Here is a 20,292-nt window from a genome sequence, read left to right as displayed (position 1 = left end):
CTTTGGTACATCATCATGCAAATTATTTTACACCTACTGAGAGAAAAAAAAATAGTCATAATTTATTGTATAGCAATATGGGGCAACTGCTCATATATAACATCACATATCAAACACTTATTAAAATCCTAATAACTTTCTCTAATTTTTGATAAATTTTTCTCAAAACTTCACCAATATTTTTGATTCTTTTTTCTGGTATTTTTACAACAAACTTTTCTTCATGGTGAAATTCCCCTTATTGAATCATGATCTTTGCTAAACAATGGTAGGGGGAGGGGTGGACCACTCAACTATTAATGCAGTCACATGTATGCATGACTCCAAAACTGCATTCTGTCAGGCCTTCAAATTTTTTAGGTGAAGATACAATGTGTGCAATTGTACATGATAACACAAAGATTAGCGATGAATAGCAAATACATGTATGAGAGAACACTTCTGATTGGTCCCTTGTCAGTATTTTGCGCCAAATGCATGTGTAATGTTGATCTTGATTGGTCAGTTCATTTAGCGATTGATCGCTAATCTATGTGTTATGGAGCCCTGATCAGGGTAAAAGGAAACATTAATAATCAGATAGATATGTACATTTCTGTGTTTAGAAGGTCAAAATTTAAAAAAGGGGAAGGGGAGGTGTTTCTTAGTTTATCTACATGTATGTATATTTCCCCTTCAGTGCCTTCACATTTAAGGGGTAGTCACCTAATCAAAAGTTCAATGAATATCAAATGGACAAATCAAACCAGTTCTGTAAAATTGAAAATTTAATTAAAATTTTCAATGTAAAATAACCAAGCAACCAAGTCAACCCAGAATTGAATTGTATTTCACATGTAATAAAATACAGAAGGAATAGTTACATGTACATTGTAATGAATGATATTAACATTTTCATATCACTGTGTTATCCAAGCTGTTTTGTGAAAAATATAATTTTCCTATTAGACCTCTGATTTCTATGAAACTTTCTGCATTTTTTTTTAAATTCAAGTCAGCTTCCCGTTTTCTGTCAGTTAATGAAATATTACATTCAATAAAGTTTCTTTCTCTGGGCTTGCTGAACATTATTAGTGTTGTTGTCTACATTCAACACTCGGCATGAAAGAGGTGCATTTTGTGGTGGGGCTCACCAACTTTTGGGCACAACTGTATGTAGACAAAGACTAATTTACAGTTTTTATCTCTTCACAATCATGTTTTTTATATACCATGTAAACTTTTGCCTACCGATTTTTGGAGGCATCTTCAGACTATCACTAGGCATATGCTTTAAATTCTCTTGCATAATTTTGATTCCGCTTTTATTCATCATTTTCTCTGAGCTCATTCTGAAAGAAATCAAATCAAGCAAATCAAGGTTTTGTTTCTCTTTGTCTGTTTCCAATTCAGTTTTTTTTGTCATGTGCATTTGAGCCATGCAAGGTTTTTTTTCAGTAACAGGGTGTATGATATGAACCATGAACAGTCAATAACATTCTAGACTTACAAAAATGTAGTGGCTGTGTTTTTTTTTCAGGTTTTATTTTATTGTGAAAATATGAGATGGCTTTAAAATATCCACAGTGTCCTCTTTAGTAAATTAAGAGGCTTTTATAGGAGGAGATTATAATTTGTTTAACAAATTTTTGGCGTTACTCCTATTTGTTTAAGATCAGTATGCTCGATCTGTAATGAAAATCATAAGATCAGTATGCTCGATCTGTATGAAAATCATAAATCATAAGTCAGAAAAAATTGGAACCAGTGGGATTCGAACCTGCCATCTACTGCTTTCCGGGCAGCGACTCAACCACCAGGCTATTCTGGTTCACGGTAAAGCCACGATGAACTGGAATTCAAATACCCTCGATCCTCTTCTTTCTGACTCATTACTATTCAAATGCCGTCCGCCGTGGACAATAGATAGTAAATTAAGAGGCTTTTATAGGAGGAGATTATAATTTGTTTAACAAATTTTTGGCGTTACTCCTATTTGTTCAATCTTAAAAATTTAGGGATCTGATATGAGAAAGCTACAGACATTAGGGAACACATATATGTTAAGATTTTCAGCTTATACTATGCCTGAGAAGAGGTTTTATGTAGAAAATAAAATTAAATATGGATATGTATTATTTTGATCCAAAGTGAATTTTGATTAAAGGTCAAGTCCACCCCACAAAAATGTTGATTTGAATAGACAGACAAAAATCAAACTAGCTAAATGCTGACAATTTCATCAAAATCGGATGTAAAATAAGAAAGTTATGACAGTTTAAAATTTAAAAAAAAAATTAAAGGCTTAATCTAGTACTTGTCATGATGGCATGCACTTTAGATGGATTCATTAAAACTAAAATAGGCTTCACAGTAAAAAGTAGGCCTGTGTATGAACTCATCACACCTTGTATGGGACTGTGATACACAAAGAGTAACTTGTTTTCCTTCCATCGCCTTCAAAACAGAATATTTTGTTGAAGGGACACTGTAATATAGAGAGCAAGGAATTTCTAAGAAATGAGATCTCGTTTGCACGACATTATGGTTGTGATGGCAAGTTTCTGTTTCATTTTTCTAAAGCAAAATTCAGCTGAGAGAATACCTGACTGACTTGTCTAATTTCAGAACAAAGCAACTACTCATTTTATTCAATAAAACCTTTGGTGGTCATTTTTGTGGACATGCCATCATCAGTACTAAAGTCACTGATAAGCGGATTGAATATATATAATCAGGGGCAGCTAGTGGAGCTAGTTCAAAAAAAGTATTGTTGAACCAGAATGTTTTAGTTAAAAGTGAAACCATAAATCCACAGTAGTGACTGGCATGAGTTGATGGGATAAAAACATAAATTCCCTTTTTACACAGGATTTTCTTAACCCCGGACTTTCGCTAACCCCATACTATCCTTAACCCCATACTTTTTTTTTCCTTTTCACACATGCCAAATTGTGATTGCTAACCCCGGATAAGGAATGCTTGCTTTTCACACACGAAACTCGCTAACCCCGGACTAGTGGTTTTTGTCGATCATTCGTAGTACAAGTACTTCACTCGTACAATTTTTACACACGCTAAAATTTTCTTAACCCCGTACTAAATTAGCCCCACCTATAGTACGGGGTTAAGCATAGCCCACTTTCGTTTTACACTAGCGATCTTAACCCCGTAATATCGCTCTTAGCACCGCAATTGCTGGGATAACCCTGCTTTTTTGCAGGGCCAAATAATCCTGTACTAAAGGTTGGGACAGCCCACTTTGCAAAAATGCTGTGTAAAAAGAAAGTGGGCTAAGCTTAACCCCGTACTATAGGTGGGGCTAAATGGCAATTTAGCCCCACCTATAGTACGGGGTTAAGGAAATTTTAGCCTGTGTAAAAAGGGTAAAAGGCAGTTCTGATTCTGATGTTATAAAGACCATTTATGGAAAACCCTTATCAATTACATCATTGGAAAGGTATAAATAATTGAAGATAAGATAACAAAACACTTTTTTGTCAATGTTTCCCAGCACAACTAAGACCCCATTCTCATTTATTTTCTTATACTAGTTTAGTAGAAACCAGCTTAATGTGTAATAGGAATGCTCAAAGCGGTCTAGAAGTGATCTTCAGTGTTTTTTCAAAACCAGTTTGGAAAACCACCTCTAAAACAATGTGGTTTTCAAGACCGCTTGTGTGTATAAATGCTTACGCTGCGGTTTCATGATTCACTGCTTTTTGTTACTATAGGAATTCCATAGCAACATGACCTGTACTTTGCATGAAGTCCTGTTAACCAGTCCAGGAGACACACTAGTGAAGTGATCTTCTAAACTGGTTTAAGGGATACTACTTCGCACAAGGAAGTAGATGAGAACAGAATAAATTTTAGAACCTCTTTTTCCAAATTATTTTATACTTAGTCATTGAATACTTTTATTATATTCTAAACATGTTCACTTTTTCAAATTTATATTGTGATTCAATTATTCTTGTTTATCATGTACATGTATGTATCATTGTATCCCGCGAACAGAGTTTGGAGGATACTAAGGATTTGGCTTCGTCGCGCCGCCGCAGAGATTTCCTTGTGAGCACTCTATCAGCTGCATTTCTTCTCCGATCATCTTCAAATTTAGCATGAACGTTGAGTATGGTATAGCAAAGAAGCCTATCGATTTTGGTGTGGGCGGAGGTCACATGGTAAGGTCAAAGGTCATTTTCTAGTCAACATTAAAGTTTACATGCAAGACTCTCTTATGACACCTAACTCAGCAACTGTAAGTCACTTTTCAACCAAACTTGGATGATAGATGGACTTGGGGAACCTGCATGTTATGCGGCAGTCGGAGGTCACATGGTAAGGTCAAAGGTCATTTTCAGGTCAACGTTAAAGTTTACACCAAGACTCTCCTATTACACCTAACTCTGCACCATAAATCACATTTCAACCAAACTTGGATGGTAGATGGATTTGGGGTACCTGTTTGTTATGCTGCAGTCGCAGGAAACATGGTATCGTCAAAGGTCATTTTCAGGTCAACATTAAAGTTTACATGCAAGACTCTCTTATGACACCTAACTCTGCAACCGTAAGTCACTTTTCAACCAAACCTGGATGGTAGATGTTCTTGGGTTGGGGCACCTACATGTTATGCTGCAGTCAGAGGTCACATGGTAAGGTCAAAGTTCATTTTCGGGTCAACGTTGAAGTTAACATGCAAGATTCTCTTTCTCCGCAACCATAAGTCACTTTTCAACCACACTTGGATGGTAGATGGACTTGGGGAACCTGCATGCTCGGGTCATTGTCGCCATGATCATTGTTTTTTTTGTCAAATTTCTGTGTGAGCTCTATATATCGCAATGACAGATGATGCGATGGGTTCAGGGGATACATGTGCTCGGCTGCGCGACCCGCCGAGCATCTCTAGTTATGGATTGTATATGAAAACAAGAGTGGAAAAAATGAATTAAAATAAAATCGAATATTGAACACTCTTTAAAGGGCTTCATTGCACTTCTTTCAAGTGGTTCATCCTTCTTGAGTTGGGGTGGCATGCAGTTTTATGGGAAAAATTATAATCATTTTCTTTTTCTGTAAATTACATATTCAAAATTTAAACAATATCCATGGGAAAAAAAACAGAAGTTTATCATGCAAAAATGCACAGCTCCAGAATATATTATTTGCCATTAAAGAAAGGAATCTAGGAAAGTGACCACAAATTTTGCTCTACACACTTGAGAATCTATTCCGTGGTGAGAGTGAGTGTGTCTATGGTGCAGATTGAGCCATTATAATAATGGCACTTAAAGTCTAGTCTATTCAGGTCCTGGGAATTTCTTAGGCCTACAAAATTGTTATGTTGCCCTCTTGAGCCCAAAACTGGAAAGGTGGGTTGTGTGGTCTATTGATTTTTATTCATTCATTTTTTAATCATTCAGTTTGAAATACCTTTGCTGCTGTGATGCTGCACAAAGAAAATCCTGCATGGAATGACGTAATTGTATTTTATGCAGTCAAAATGCATATTTAAGTGGGTTTTTTTTAAAGCAATTGAATATAAATTTGAGGAAATTCTTAGTCTGAATCTTAATTTTTGGCATTTGCATATTTTTGGTCTGCTAAAAGAAAAGAAAAGCGAAAATAGCAATTATGTTTTTTTACTGAAGCCTTATTAGAAATAGTCTGCATCCAGTCCAAACAGCCAAATCCATGAATGGGATATCGAATTGATGGATTAAGATAAAATATAAAAAAAATCTTTGGTACAAAATCTGGTATAGAATCCTTGGTTGGGGTACGTCTTGAATGCTATATGTTGATAAAGTGCATTGCCGAGGCAAACTGTTGTTATCATGTCAACAATTTTTAACAGTTGCACCACATTTATTATGATTTATTTACAGGAGAACAATCTGTTCCACTTACGGTACTCGACCAAATGTGTGTGTACTTCATTCGAATGTACAAAAAACATTAAGTAGTGCCTGTCGATTGATGAACTAACATAAAAAGCCCTGATGCATATTCAGAACAAATAAAACACTTATACTAGTAACAGGTAATTCCACAAATCATCATAGTTCATTGATTCATTCAGCATCACTGCTAATGTCTATCCATGTTTAATACTATCAAATCATTCTCAAAAGGTATTGTTCTCCCAGAAATAGTTCTATTCAAGCATACATGAGGGCAACGAGCAGAAAAAAAAGTTACACAGGGGGTTGGAGTGATTTAACCCCTGAAATGCTCTAGAGTCCGGGAAACTAAAAAAAAAAATTGCCTCTAAAATATAAAATGTAATGCTGTTTGGTGACCACCTTTGAAATTTGCCACCTCAGAAATAATGAGACACACTCAATGGAGTGTATGCTTTCTAGCATAATTGCTTGCAGAGCAAAATAAAAGAGAGGGCTTGGAATGAAAGAAATGGCCCTTTAAAGTAAAAATTATTTCCTCCTTTGGATAATCTGAATGCATTCCTTTCCGCTGGTATTCTACCAGACAATATGCTCATCAGATAGTTCATGCCCACCATAGAATTTGCATGAAAAAGGTGGAAATTTATATCATATTGCTCATGACTCATTGGCTTTATTCTTTCTTCTCAATTCATCAAATGTTAATTAATCCATTCATTCACAATATCTTGCTGCTTGAGGACTATCTTTTTTAAGTTCAATTAGAACTTTGGTTATTTCTTGAAGATGATAGTTATATGAAATCCTAAAGCAATGAAAATCCCTTAGTTTAAAACGAACACATGAAATTAACTGCTAAAAGTATATTACATCATGTACTTGGAGGACAAGATAAATATAAAAGGTATAATGTACAATCAAATTATTGGAAGTGGAAAAATGGCTTTGAGTATTTTTTGTCTCGCCTGCACAGCAGAGCGAGACTATAGGCGCCGCTTTTCCGACGGCGGTGCTGACGACAGCATTGTCAACATTGAAATCTTAACCAAGGTTAAGTTTTTTAAATGTTGTCATAACTTGGAAAGTATATAGACCTAGTTCATGAAACTTAGACATAAGGGTAAAAGTGTATCACAAAATGTCCTGCCCGAGTTTCAGGTCACATGACCAACGTCAAAGGTCATTTAGGGTCAACGAACTTTGATAATGTGAGGGTATTTGTGGCATTGTCATCATAACTTTAAAAGTTTATGAATTTAGTTCATTAAACATTGACATAGGCATAACTATGTAACCCTGAATATCTTGTGTGCATTTTAGGTTACATAACCAAGATCAAAGGTCATATAAGGTCAATGATCTTTGGCCATGTTGGGGGTATTTGTTGAATTGGCATCATAACTTAGAAAGTTTATGGATCTACACATGTAGTTCATGAAACATAGACATAAGGGTAATCATGTATGTTTTGCGCATGTCTTAGGTCACATGATCATGGTTAAAGGTTGTGTTGGATCAATGAACATAGTATTTCATTAGTTTTCTTTGGGGAATAATTATTCAATAGCTGTTTTCAAAGTCAGCACTGCTGCTAAATCGAATCACGTAATGCAGGCGAGACTGCCAGAGGCGTTCCACTTGTTATGAATAACCTCACTATGAGAGGAAATTTAGAAAATAATATCCAAATTTATTTGTTCATTGTTAATTGTGAGCTAAATCTATACATGTATACAATGCTGTGTAAGCCTTGAGTCAGAAAAGAGAAATTCCATCCCATTTAATGTTTAAAATCTAACTTTTGAAAAGGTGATTAGAAAAAGGGATTATTCATTGTTTTTATAATATGAATATACACTGTAGAACCCAATATATTTTTCTTTATACCAAAGATTTACAAGACAACCTTGTATACCCTGATGAAGTGCAGTGTTGTGTGAATAGTATAGACTACGTGACTTGAGCAACTTTCTTTTCTTTGACTTCTCTTTTGATGATCTCCTTGTTGTCATGGTAACTGATAGTTATTTGTACTTAATCCAGTTGCCAAGTGGAATAATTGGCAGTGAAATCTGTTTCCAACTTGTTTATTGCAATCCCTGTCTTGCTCTGTACTTCATTCACCTTCTTGTTTACAAGGATACTCCATAAAGCTAGATGCAAAAATTTATAAAATTTTACATTTAGGTGATATTCTTACTTTCAGTTGGGAATTTTAATGTGCTGTTTGAAATGTATGTATAACAGACTGCATGAATTGTAACCTATTTGTAAAGGTGAATGAAAAGGAAACTTAGTGCTAGGAAATTCTAAAACATGAAAGCATTTTAACTTGATTTGCAAATATGAAAACAAAATACAATCATACCATTTTTTTGCCTGGAAACTATGTAGTCGTGCTTGTGACGGAGTGAAAACTGCAAATGTTAAAGTTGGAAAGACCTTTCTTGTGCACTTTATCAAATTTCGGGTTTATTCACTGTAATGAAAAGTGTAGCATAAGTTCTCTAAATGATGAACCAATATTAATTCCAATGGGTAAATCCAGGATATTTTTTTTCAAAGCTCAAAGTATGTTGATTTAAGCAGGAACTGTAAGGGCTATCATTTTTGTCTTGCATGCTGAACAGAGTGAGATATTTATAGGCACTGCTTTTCCGATGGCAGCGGCGTCAACAACATTGAAATCTTAACCAAAGGTTAAAAATGACATAACTTAGAAAGTAGATGGACCTAGTTCATGATAACTTGGACATTTGGGTAATAAGTATTTAATGAACATCCAGCCTGAGGTTCAGGTCACAAAACCAAGGTCAAAGGTCATTTAAGGTCAATAAACTTTGTCCATGTTTGGGTCATTGTTGAATTGCCAAAGTTTATGGAGCTAGTTCACAAAACTTGGACATAAGAGTAATCTGTATCAATGAACATCCTGTGCAAGTTTTAGGTCACATGTCTAAGGTTAAATGTCATTTATGGTCAGCGAACTTTGGCCATATTGGGGAATAGTTGTTGAATTGCCATCATAACTTTAACAATTAATCAATTTAGTTCATGAAATGTGGACATATGGGTAATCAAGTATCACTGATCATCTTGCACAAGTCTTAGGTCACATGATCAAGGTCAAATGTCATTTAGGGTCAATAAACAGCATTTCTATTATCATAAGAATGTTTTTTTTTGTAAATAACTATTTTATAGTCCTTTCAAAGTTTGCACTGCTGCTATTATTGGTGGTTTCAGACCGCCTCTAAGTTCGTCAGTTCCAGGTATTCTCTGATCGGGAAATTTACCCCGATCAGAAAATACCAGGTATTTTGGTAATGTGAAAGCAAACTACGCATAATTTCCCCGAAAGAAAATACCCGCTAAATTGTAGGTACTTGGCGAAATCACGAGAACTTTCGCAGGGATTTTTCCAATGTCGCAGGTATTTTAGCAATGTGAAAGCAATTTACGGGAACTTTTAGCCCAGCGTGTCATTGGGCGTCGTTGGGCGCGAGAGCTGTGGGTGGCTGCTGGGCTAGTGATTTTGAATCTCAGGAACTTATCCCGAAGGGTATGTTTCGGGTCTGTGTGAATGCAGGAAGAATTAATGAGTATTTTTAGCCTAAAAAAGTTCTTTTAATAGTAATTTAACGGGGATTCTTGTGATTGAGGCGGTTTGAAACCACCTATTTACTCGCATAATGCTGTCGAGACTGCCAGAAACACTCCACTTGTTGTGTTATGTCTCTGTTGAGGAGTATTTGAACAGAACATATGATTCATGTACATGTATATTTGTGATCCTGTTTTTTTATGTATTTTTCTCCTGTCAGATGCATGATTTGCCTCCAATAATTATCAGCAGTTATAAAAAAAAAACCTACATGGATTTGTAAAAATCAAATTGAAATTGTCATGGATAATTGTAGATACTATGTACTTTAAACACTGACATTGATTGGATCAATAGGATATTAATGAATCCGATAGAGAAAGTTTTACATTATTTGATTTTACTACTGAAGGTGTATATGTGATTATGCTAAGGAACTATTTTCTTTTCACAATCAAGAATATCAAGAATTGCTAACTTTATCTTGGTTAACTTTCATTTGCTACACTGCAGAGACTAAGGTTATGTTCAGTCAACTATATTTTCAACGCTTAAAAAAGGTGTGCAAAAGAGGGTTTTGCTCTTTGATTTTCTAGTCAAAGGTACCAATGAATATCTTTCAAATAATGAAGCATTCAATGCTAAAAATGTTTTTGTCATTGTTATACAAACCAATGATCACTAATAACCCTTTCATAAACCCATCCTCCAATTATCCGCCTAAGAGTATTGCAGATAATTCAATAAAAATATGCATTCACAAAGTCCGAAAATAATCCACACTTTTTTTTACGAGCGCCCGACCTGAAAAAGGTGGGTCATTGTCATGGCAACTGCACACACCCCCTCCGATGGGGTTGCGTTGGAAAAGGGTGACCTTGTGACTGTACCATAGCAATTATCCGCATTACTTTGGAGCTGCGTTCATAAAGTCAAAATCTGGTCCCAATGCCGCTATTATTCGGATAATTGCAGCATCGGAATAATGCGGATAACTCTGGTCCCGTTCTGATTTTACGACCAAATTATGCGGATATTATCCGCTTGAAAGGGGTATAAAAGATGCTTGAGTCCAACAATGTTTTCAATCAGCTGCTGTATACATTTCTTGCTAAAAAGAAGTTTTCAAATTCCTGGCCTCCTAGATCAACATTACAGTGTAGAAATTACAGCTTATATAAACTTTTTGATCGATGTCCTGCAGTAATAATTTTATGTCGCTGTATTGGTCAATAATTCATACTTTAATGTTAAAAGTGCTGAAGTGCAACCAAGGCACTTATGCAATATCCTTCATTCTCATTTCCCTTCTAACTCGTTTGCATGCATTAGAAATCATACCAATTATGCTGTTTCAACTGAATGAAGAAGAAAAGTTAAAGAACAGCAAGTAAAAACTTTTGGAAACCCAATTTTTATCGTAATCGGGGGGAAAAGCAGGCTTAGTATTTGAAATCTTTTGAATTGGAATTTTAAAACTCAGTTTGCCTTTTCTCTTTTTTTATTATTGTTACAGATTGAAGGTCCTCTGACGTAATGATGACCAACCTGAAGGACTTTGTCTCAAGTTTAAAAGAAGAGAGCTCAAGTGAAACGTGACTTTACCAAGGAATATCGAAAGCGGCAGGTGGAAGACATGGCCACTGGCCAGCCGTATAGGGTTCGCTACCCTAATTCACAAATTGGCCAACAGATATATGATACCCGAACCCATTCTTTTGCTACTACTCGGGGCCATCACCCACCCAACCTAACACACTCTGTAACTAGTGCCTTCAGACCTGCAGGTATACCTCAAGTGCCTTTACAGCAACGTTTGGTATCGCCAGGAGTCATTCCATCCAATCAAGAACAATACCACCAGCAACAAACAGTGCCTTCTGGTGGCAGTGGAAAACATGCTATGCAACTTAGTCAGCATCAGAATCAGCAGCATTTCTTCCAGAACCTGCCATCGTCCACCCCAGCTAACAGATTTCAAGAGATTTCTGTGGATGCTTATCAAAGGGAGTCGCCCAATTCTGCTGTGCAATCTGTTGCCCAAGTCCAGTATCCTCATTTGATGCGTCGATACCATTCCATCAAAGAGACAGATGACAGCGAAGCACTTCATCAAGAACTGCGCATGCTGCATGCTGTGCATTATCAAGATGTAAACAGAAAAGATGAGCTTGTGGACACCTACTGGAAACAAAAAATTGTCTTGGACAATAAACAATTGGCACAGGTATCAGGAGCTCATCAGACAAGATATGGGCCACAAATTATATCCAATGGTACAGTTTTAAGAAAGAGGGTACTTGAAGATACACGTGCTCATGGACAACAAGCACAGGCGATGTACTTACCAAGACAGGGAGAGTTGTATCAAGAAAGGAAAAATGAGTTACCCCTCGACTCAGTTATCTCTCCGTCCCATCCCCTAATGGCCCGATATCCTCACGCACAATCTGAGACACGGGTCAAAATCGATAGAACCATGCAGTCTCATGTTCCTCATCTTGTGCAATCTATCAGACATGGTGTCTCAAGTCCCAACAGTTCAGCTGGTATACCTAGAAATTATCAAAGATATCATTACAAAGAAAGGTATAATGTTCCCCAACAGTTTGAAACTAGAAGTCAGGGAGTTATGATGCCACACCAGAGTGTACAGCCTGTACACCAAGAATTATTCCAGAACCAGAGACTGCATAGGAATTTACCTCCACAGATTCATACTACCAACATGATGAACTCTGAAGTTAGACTTAAACAAGAAACACAGCCAAATGTGTCGGTACAGTATAGTCGAAATGTTGGTATGATGCCTAATAGCATTGAACAAATGACTGTAAAAGCACAGATGAGGCAAGTAAATCAGTTGCAGACCATGGGCAATATGATGGCAGGACATATGCACAACAGCAATCTTTCAGGACAGATTATGAGGAACAGGATCTGTGAGGATGTAGATAAAAAGATTTCTACTGATGATATCAGCAATGAAAACAGAAGGTTGTCTAAAATGGCAGTTTCCATAAAGGAAGAACAAAGGCAACTAAAGGAAGTCCTGGAAAAATCACTTCATAGAGCAGCTGTTCAAAGCACTCAGAAGACTTCCCTGGAGAGTTTAAGAAACTCATCAAGTTACATGATTGCCAATCCACCTTGTGGAAATGAATCAATGCCTAGAATAGTTAAAGTACAGAGTTTAGCAGAGCAAGAATCAAATGGTGCAGCAACAAGAGCACAATCAAATGCCACAATTGGAATTTCTGTTGGAATTCCAAGAGGAGATGGATTAGGAGTTAATCTGAAACCTTCCAAACCCAAATCAGCCATGATAAAAGCACACCAAGAGCTCCAGGAAGTACCTTCAAATGTCAATAGAGTACCTTCTATAGGAAGCTTAGATAGTGATAGTGGTCGTAAAGATTCATGGGATAGTGGTATTGAGTCACCACCTTGGCCTGAAAACCGAGAAGCGTGTGTGATGAATATGAAAAGAGCTGCCTCATGTGATGAGAAGGCATCTCAGAGTAATCTCCACCAAATTCAGAGGGCGAAAGTGATAGAAAGAAAATCATCTCACAACTCGTTATTGAATACTGGATTGGATCTGTCTGCACAGGATCTTACAAACATTCCAACCGAGAGAAAATATTCAGTACCAAATCCCACGACCAGCAATGTAGATGTTTTGTGCAATTCGTCATTCAAAACTTTAAATGGAAATGCACAGCTTGTGGTTGATGAAGAAGAAAAGAAGAATATTCCAGGAGGGCCAGTCAGATGGATGAATCGTAAGAGGAGCCTACCCACCGATAGTGTATGCCCTGTAGTACCTAAGGTGATGAATCAGAACCCTCAAGCAGTTGCTTTTTCCAAGTGTATGAGAGCATGTGTTCCAGTCGAGGAGGCAAGAAAGTCTTTTAAAGGTCAAACAGTGAAAACCATGATTGTTCAAGATGAATGTCCATTAGACTTGTCATTGAAGAAAGACCAGGATGAAACTTGCAGTGAGATTACAGAAGTCCAGTCAAATGAGAATGAGGTCACAATAGAGCAGAAACCAAATATAGACAACCCTGAAGAAGAAACAGAAATAAACAGTAATAAACTTAAGAAGGAAGAGGCATTTGATGGAGAAGGAAACAAGGGTCCAGATGGTCAAGAGAGTGGTATTCCAGGTCCTGAAAATCAAATGCAAGGATACTTTGGTACAATAATGATGCGTGCTCTGCAAAGATTATGGTCTGAAACAATAACTAAACTTGATGGAGAGGAAGCATCTAAAACCAAGCTAGAAAGTATTGACAGTAGCGATGAGGATTCTGGAAAGTACTTCCAGCCTTCTTCTGTTACAACGTTGAAGAACATACCACAAGTGGACAGCCCGGTTGGATCAGTACATGCTTTGGGGCATGAACTTATGAAGAATATGCCTTCTGGCTGTAGTTCTCCCCATGCATTAGAAGTTGCTCTATGTGAACTAATGCAGCAATCCTCAGGAGCTTTTAGACATGGGGGAGATATCTTCCAGCACTTTGATAGTATCATCAAACGAGAGTTGATGATAGAAATAGAAAAACAACCCTTAAAGTGTAAGGATGAATCTATAACAGAAACCAAACAGGAAGAGGATTCATCACTTACTGAATCTGATCTTAATGAAATGAAACCAGATGAGCAAGCTAGTGAAACCAGTGTTCTTGGTGATGGAAATTCATCAATCATGCTTGATAGAGAGGAAGAAGTGGATGATTCACAGAATCTTGTAATTGTGGAAAGCTCTATGTCTCCGAAGTCTTTACCAGATACTCACGCAACTGAAGATAAAATGGAACATACCCCAGCCCCTGCTCCCATTCTAAAATCATTTGGGTCACCTACACCTGTAACTGTAGAATCTCCTGTTCGTGAATCTTTCATGTCTCCTGGGCAGATGTATGCAAAAGCAGCAAGAGAAGCTGCACAGAAAGCAGCAAAGGAAGCTGCCAACAAAGCAGCAAAGGAAGCCGCCCATAAAGCTGCAAATGAAGCAGCTAAAGTAGCAGCACAAAAGGCAGCTCAGAAAGTATTACCAGTGACAGAAGATGGGGTCTCACAAGTACAAAGTGGATGCAGATCAGGTGGGGATGCCAATGGAATTGATATAATCTCATCAGAAAGAAGTTCACTTAGAAAGACACCCCCTGGACCTTCTGGCCCACTGAAGCCAAATTCTAGCTTGTATCATAATGCACAAGGAGACCAGAGGTATTCTCTTCAACTCCAAAACATTCAAAGATCAGCAGCAGTGTTTGTCAACCAACCTCAAGCACCAGCTCATCAAAGGCCACAGTTCATGGGTCAAGACATTCCAACTGTGGTTGATGGGGAAGAAGCTGCTAGAGATACATGTAGTCGTCCTCATGCCCTTGTAGAAAGACGATCTAGTGAATCTGCTATTTTCAAACAGAATGGTACAAATCTATCAAAGAAAGACAAATTGCAAAGAATGACGAGTGATGATTCTTTGATTAATAACTCTCTTAAGAATTATCGGACTATTGCTCCATCTAACAAGCAAATCACAAAAGGAAACAGCCACCATGTTATGCCTCAAACAGTTTGGCAAGCACAAACACAGGATGATAATGCCAATAAGGTCAGATTAGTGAAAGTGGCATTCAACAATACTATTCCAGTTCAGGCACCACCGTCTGTGTCCATTGTTCCAAATGCTCAATATATTCAGAAGCAGCTTCAAAGGTCACCCATTGTTCTCCTACCTAAATTGGTGTGTGTTGCAGGACAGACTTATTCCGAGGTGACACCTGACAGTGGGACACAAACTTGCTCACCAGGGAACATTGTTCCTCAAAAGGACAATAAAGAAAGTGTAAACAGTACTTCACCAGTACTACCAACAGTTTCAGTTCAGGTTCCTTCAAATGATTCTGCTTCTGTCAAAAGCAGTAACCTCCCACTGGTAAGACCTGTCGCAGAGAGGGTTCATTCCCCAGAGCTAATAGACACCGTCATTGGTCCCTTTCACATCATACAAAAGCCGCCAGTAGAACAACCTTCTTCAAAGAAGCCTTCAGTCAGCGCTTTCATCATTATTTACAAGAAAATTAGTCTGCCAGGTATTCTTCGATCAGGGGTGCCTTTTGTACCACCTCGGTTGTTGCAGATTGGTATTTTCCCAAAGGAGACCTTTGAAGAATTTTGCCATGCTCTTCAGGATTGTAACATCATGCAGCGTTACATGACTGTACTTGAGAGATCAGCCCTCTTTACAGATCTGAAGCACAACAAGATATCAAGCTGCAAATTAGTATCTTTGGAGGAGTTTGATCAGAAATATGAAAACATCAAAGTGCTGATGCAGATCAGCAAGATGACCTGAAATTCTGTGGTTATCACTTTTGCAGATGAAAATTGTGAATGGGTCACTTTTTCAATGCAAAGGGCTCATACTGACAAGATGAAGTCTGTTTATACCATAACTGCATCAGAAAATCTCAAAAAAAAAAAGAATTCAGCAGATCAAAAAGAAAAAAATGTATCTTTTGATGTTTGACTGTTCATCACTGAAGTTTCTTCAGAAAATAGCCACCAAGAAGGTACTCTTGAATTAAAAAAGTAATTGTTTAAAGTTACCTTGATAATATTCAACTGGAATATGCTCTTGCCAATGTCAACATATACTGAAATTTGTAGAGAGATCATTAGGCAACACAAAGACTTGCATGCAGTTCAACTGCTACCTCTTTGACTAACATTCAACGTATGCTGAATTGAATGACCTTTAAGGACTGATGTTAAAAAAAGACACCTGGAATACTCCTATCTAGATTTAAAAATATGATATGTTGAATCAAACAGTCAATAGTGACTGAGGCTGATATGAAAAAAAAACAATAACTGAAATATCTAGATATCACATTTCAAGTCAGAAATTAATATGTTATAAATATATTAAAATGAAAAACCGATAAAGATGCCGATAAACAAAATTGAACTGATATGTCGTTAGAATAAAGACCAACTTGTTAAGGTCTGTATAGAGGCTAGATATAATCTGCAAGATTATAAATCAAACAATAGTGATTTATCACAAACACTTGTGAGGAGACTCAGATTCTACCAAAATTTCTTACCATTTTGATTGTTAATGTCATGATGATTATATATTTTGACCTCCACTGAGTTATATGGGCTCAGATGTTTCGGGTTAACTGAGTTCCTAAAGAAACTGACCAAAGCTTACAAGGGCTCTGTACAAATTCCACTCAGTCAAAATGAACAATATTTTTACGCAGGCTAGCTTAGATAATCTTTACTAAGCACACGCCTGTAATTAAGAGATTGGTTCAATCAAAGAGAGGCTGTACGTAGCCTCTCACATCAATTGGTTTCAGAATCCAAAGTCACAAAATGGCAAAAAAAAAACAATGAAAATGAGATTAAACAAAATTCCCAGGTTATCTAGTGTCCTTTACAGGCATGTTTAATTGATTGGCTTGATCACAAAGAAGTTGTACAAGAAGTTGAAATAAGAATGTCTAATGACTGGAACAATCACACACAGATGCCTTGCTTACAAATATCCACAGGGGGGGGGTGCATGACTGTGTGATTGTTCTAGTCATTTTTATGTTATTCTTCTGCAATGTCTTAGTGATTAAGCCAATCCCTAAAACATGCCTGTGATGGACATGTGTGATAAACTGGGAAGTTTGTTTAATACCATCTCATTTCATTGGTCATTCTTTTGTCAGTTTGTCACTTTGGATTCTGAAACCCCTTTATGTGAGGGTCTATGGTCTTTGTGATTGAACCAGTCTTTTCATCTTAGTAAAGATTATTGAAGCTAGCCCGTGTAAAAAAAATGGTAATTTTGACTGAGTGGAATGTTTGCAGTGCTCTTATAAAGTTTATCAGTTTCTTTTGGAAACCAGCTTATTTCATTGGTTCTTGGACTCCTTGTATGAAATGCACATTTGTCAGGTTATTTGAACTAGATATATCCTAAGAACTTGTTTATATTTTCCATGATACCCCGGTATTTGGAAATAAGCCACTCTTAAAATCTTAAAGATACAGAAATATATTTTATATATAGGTACATTTCATTCAAAAAAGATGTTATGAATTTTTAACTCACAAGGTGAGTTGAAACATCATTCCAAAATCTTGATTTTTTAGGAGCTACGTACATGTCTAATAACTGCTCTCTGTAGGTTCTTGTATGTCAAAAAAATTGAATTGTGGGCAAATCTGTGCATATCAAATTGGTATGAATAAGTGCTCTGGTGTCTTTCAAAGTGCAAAGTTATGAGCATCTGAAAAACATCCAAACTTTGAACACAATTATCTTGAAATTGTGTTTTCGAGATTTAGGGATCAGCCTGGTTTGTGCCTGTCATTACCCCTGATGATAAGGGCATCTGCAGAGTAATGAATAACCAAACTGCATGTGCAGTTGCATGACTTTAGGTTGGATCCATTATATTTGTATCTTGATTTTTCTTTTATTACAAAATGGCTTAATTATGGAGCTAGTCACACCCTCCCATGCACGTATTTGTTAAACACATTTTATTGTATTGTTAGTGCCTTATTTGTGATAATTGGATGTTACAAGTGTAGATTAGTTTTGTTTGTCAACTGTGTCACTTTTCCATATTCATAGTATATAAATCTCTACTTGTTTGTATTGTAAGTGTATGATGTAAACGAAACAGGGAATTGTACATTTTTATGAACTCATCGGGCATTACAAATTCATTCTTGAATCACCTTGTACAGGTTTGCTTATAAAATGTACTATCATTCTGAAATGTACTAATAATATTCCAAAGTACTTTTTTCCCCATTCAGTCCAACAAAATTTCAGATCATTCGGTTAAATTAAAAAATTATTTCTGGCCAATTGACTGATATCAAGAATATTTGTTCATAATTACAAAAGCATGTATTTAAATATGATATTTGTTTGAGGAGTTCATCAGATTTATCAAATTATATGAAATTATTAACATGTTTCCAAGTCCTTATATTCCATGAAACTTGTTGATAAAAATATTCATGAAGTATCAGCAATTTTGTGAGTAAAATTCCAGGTCATGAATCAAGGCTAAATGTCATTTCAAGTAAAAAGATATGTGTATAAATTTGTATTTTTCCCTAACTTGAAAAGTCAATGATTACATCCTTTCATTAAACAGGAAAAAGAAAATATTGAAGCTTGTGTAACAAGTTTGTGATCAAATTTTCGACCTTAGATTTCAATATTCATAGAACAAAGCCACTTTTCTATTGGGCTCATATTGATAGCAGTTCATGCAGGAATAATTGAAAGGGATACTAACAATTTTCAATGCATATTACAAGGTCATTTTTGAAAACGGGATGAAAATCAGGTGGATTACCTGTTTAAGGCCTTCTAACAACTGAGTAATAATTGCTTTTATTCATTCTGCAGCAAATTTATAACATGGAATATCTGCTTAAGTTTCCTTCTTGGGGCATTGACCGTGTGTCGTTTATCTTTTCTTGACATTCCAAGCCTTACGTTATGTACTATGTAGAGCAGGTTGTGAAGTCTGTTGTGGCCGGGGGCAGGGCCCGTCAAAGGGCCCAGGAAGCTCTCTGGTACAATCTGACCCATATATGTATTTTGGGAGCATTTTCTCTTTTAAAAAATGATATATATGAAAAAATAAGTTTTATATAAAACACACAAAAGTAGACCAAATTTCAAAATGCAGAAAGAGTAAATAATTACGGAAAAATTGTATTTACTAATACCCCTTTCATAAACCCAATTATGCGGCTAATAGCAGCATAATTGGGTCGTAAAATTCGAGGAGGACCAGAGTTATCTGCATCATTTTGATGCTGCTATTATCCGCATAATAGCAGCATCGGGACAAGATTTTGAGTTTATGAACACATTTCCAAATAATGTAGATAATTGCCATGGTGCGGTCACAAGGTCACCCTTTTCCAACACAACCGCATCGGAGGGGCGTGTCCAGTTGTCATGACGATTATCCGCCTTTTTCATGACGGGCGCTCGTAAAAATAATGCGGCTTATTTCGGAGTTTGTGACCGCAATTTTTATTGAATTATCCGCATTACTCTTAGGCAGCTAATTGGAGGATGGGTTTATGAAAAGGGTATAAGTATATTTACACATATCTAGAACTGAGGAGACAGATAATGTATTGTAGTATAAGTATTTATTTTAATTAAAGTTGAGTTGTATATCGTCAACTCCAATAATTAAAGTATCTTGTGGTTGTGTCACGTTCAGTGAGAAAGTGACACTCTGTCAGCCACAAGTTGCTGAAACGTTAGTATGCACTGGTGCAAATATTCATTGGGTAAAGTGCTACGGTATGAACTCTTTAAAATGTTTATTGTGGAAAATGCACTTTTGCACCGTAATGTAGATACAAACTAGGATGAAATCTGTGCAATTAAGTTGGTTACTATCTTTCTTAACATCACATTACAAAGTAGAACAGACAGAAATTACTCAAAACACACTGAAACTTGCTTAAAAATCAAATTAATTTGGCTGTCATTCCTTTTATTGATGGATGAATGGACATATCATGGTTAGACATGTTTCATATTGTGACATAAAAGTGATTAAAAAGAGGAAGTTAAGACCCAGAGTCTTGTGGGTCGCATCAAGTTGCAGGCAGAACCCTGGGCCCTGTCTTAGAAAGAGTTGTGATCGATCTGATCAACCACAACTATGGACAGCATCTAAAATGCAATTTAAAAAAAATATTTTCTAGATCTGTATA

The 20,292-nt window shown here is 36.6% G+C and overlaps 1 protein-coding gene across 1 annotated transcript in view; it reads left to right on the top strand.

Moving 5' to 3' along the window:
• Nucleotides 1–19,337, top strand: part of LOC121416064 — a 53,239-nt gene extending 33,902 nt beyond the window's left edge. Inside the window, exon 3 of the mRNA XM_041609509.1 lies at nucleotides 11,015–19,337. Coding sequence (XP_041465443.1) covers nucleotides 11,135–15,874 — 4,740 coding nt within the window. The 5' untranslated portion in view covers nucleotides 11,015–11,134 and the 3' untranslated portion in view covers nucleotides 15,875–19,337. The remainder of the gene's footprint in view (nucleotides 1–11,014) is intronic.
• The last annotated feature ends 955 nt before the right edge of the window (nucleotides 19,338–20,292 follow it).

This window comes from Lytechinus variegatus, chromosome 5, assembly GCF_018143015.1.
Source record: "Lytechinus variegatus isolate NC3 chromosome 5, Lvar_3.0, whole genome shotgun sequence".
Taxonomy (NCBI): domain Eukaryota; kingdom Metazoa; phylum Echinodermata; class Echinoidea; order Temnopleuroida; family Toxopneustidae; genus Lytechinus; species Lytechinus variegatus.
The sequence above is the reverse complement of the archived record's forward strand: the minus strand, read 5'-3'. Positions and strand labels throughout refer to the sequence as shown.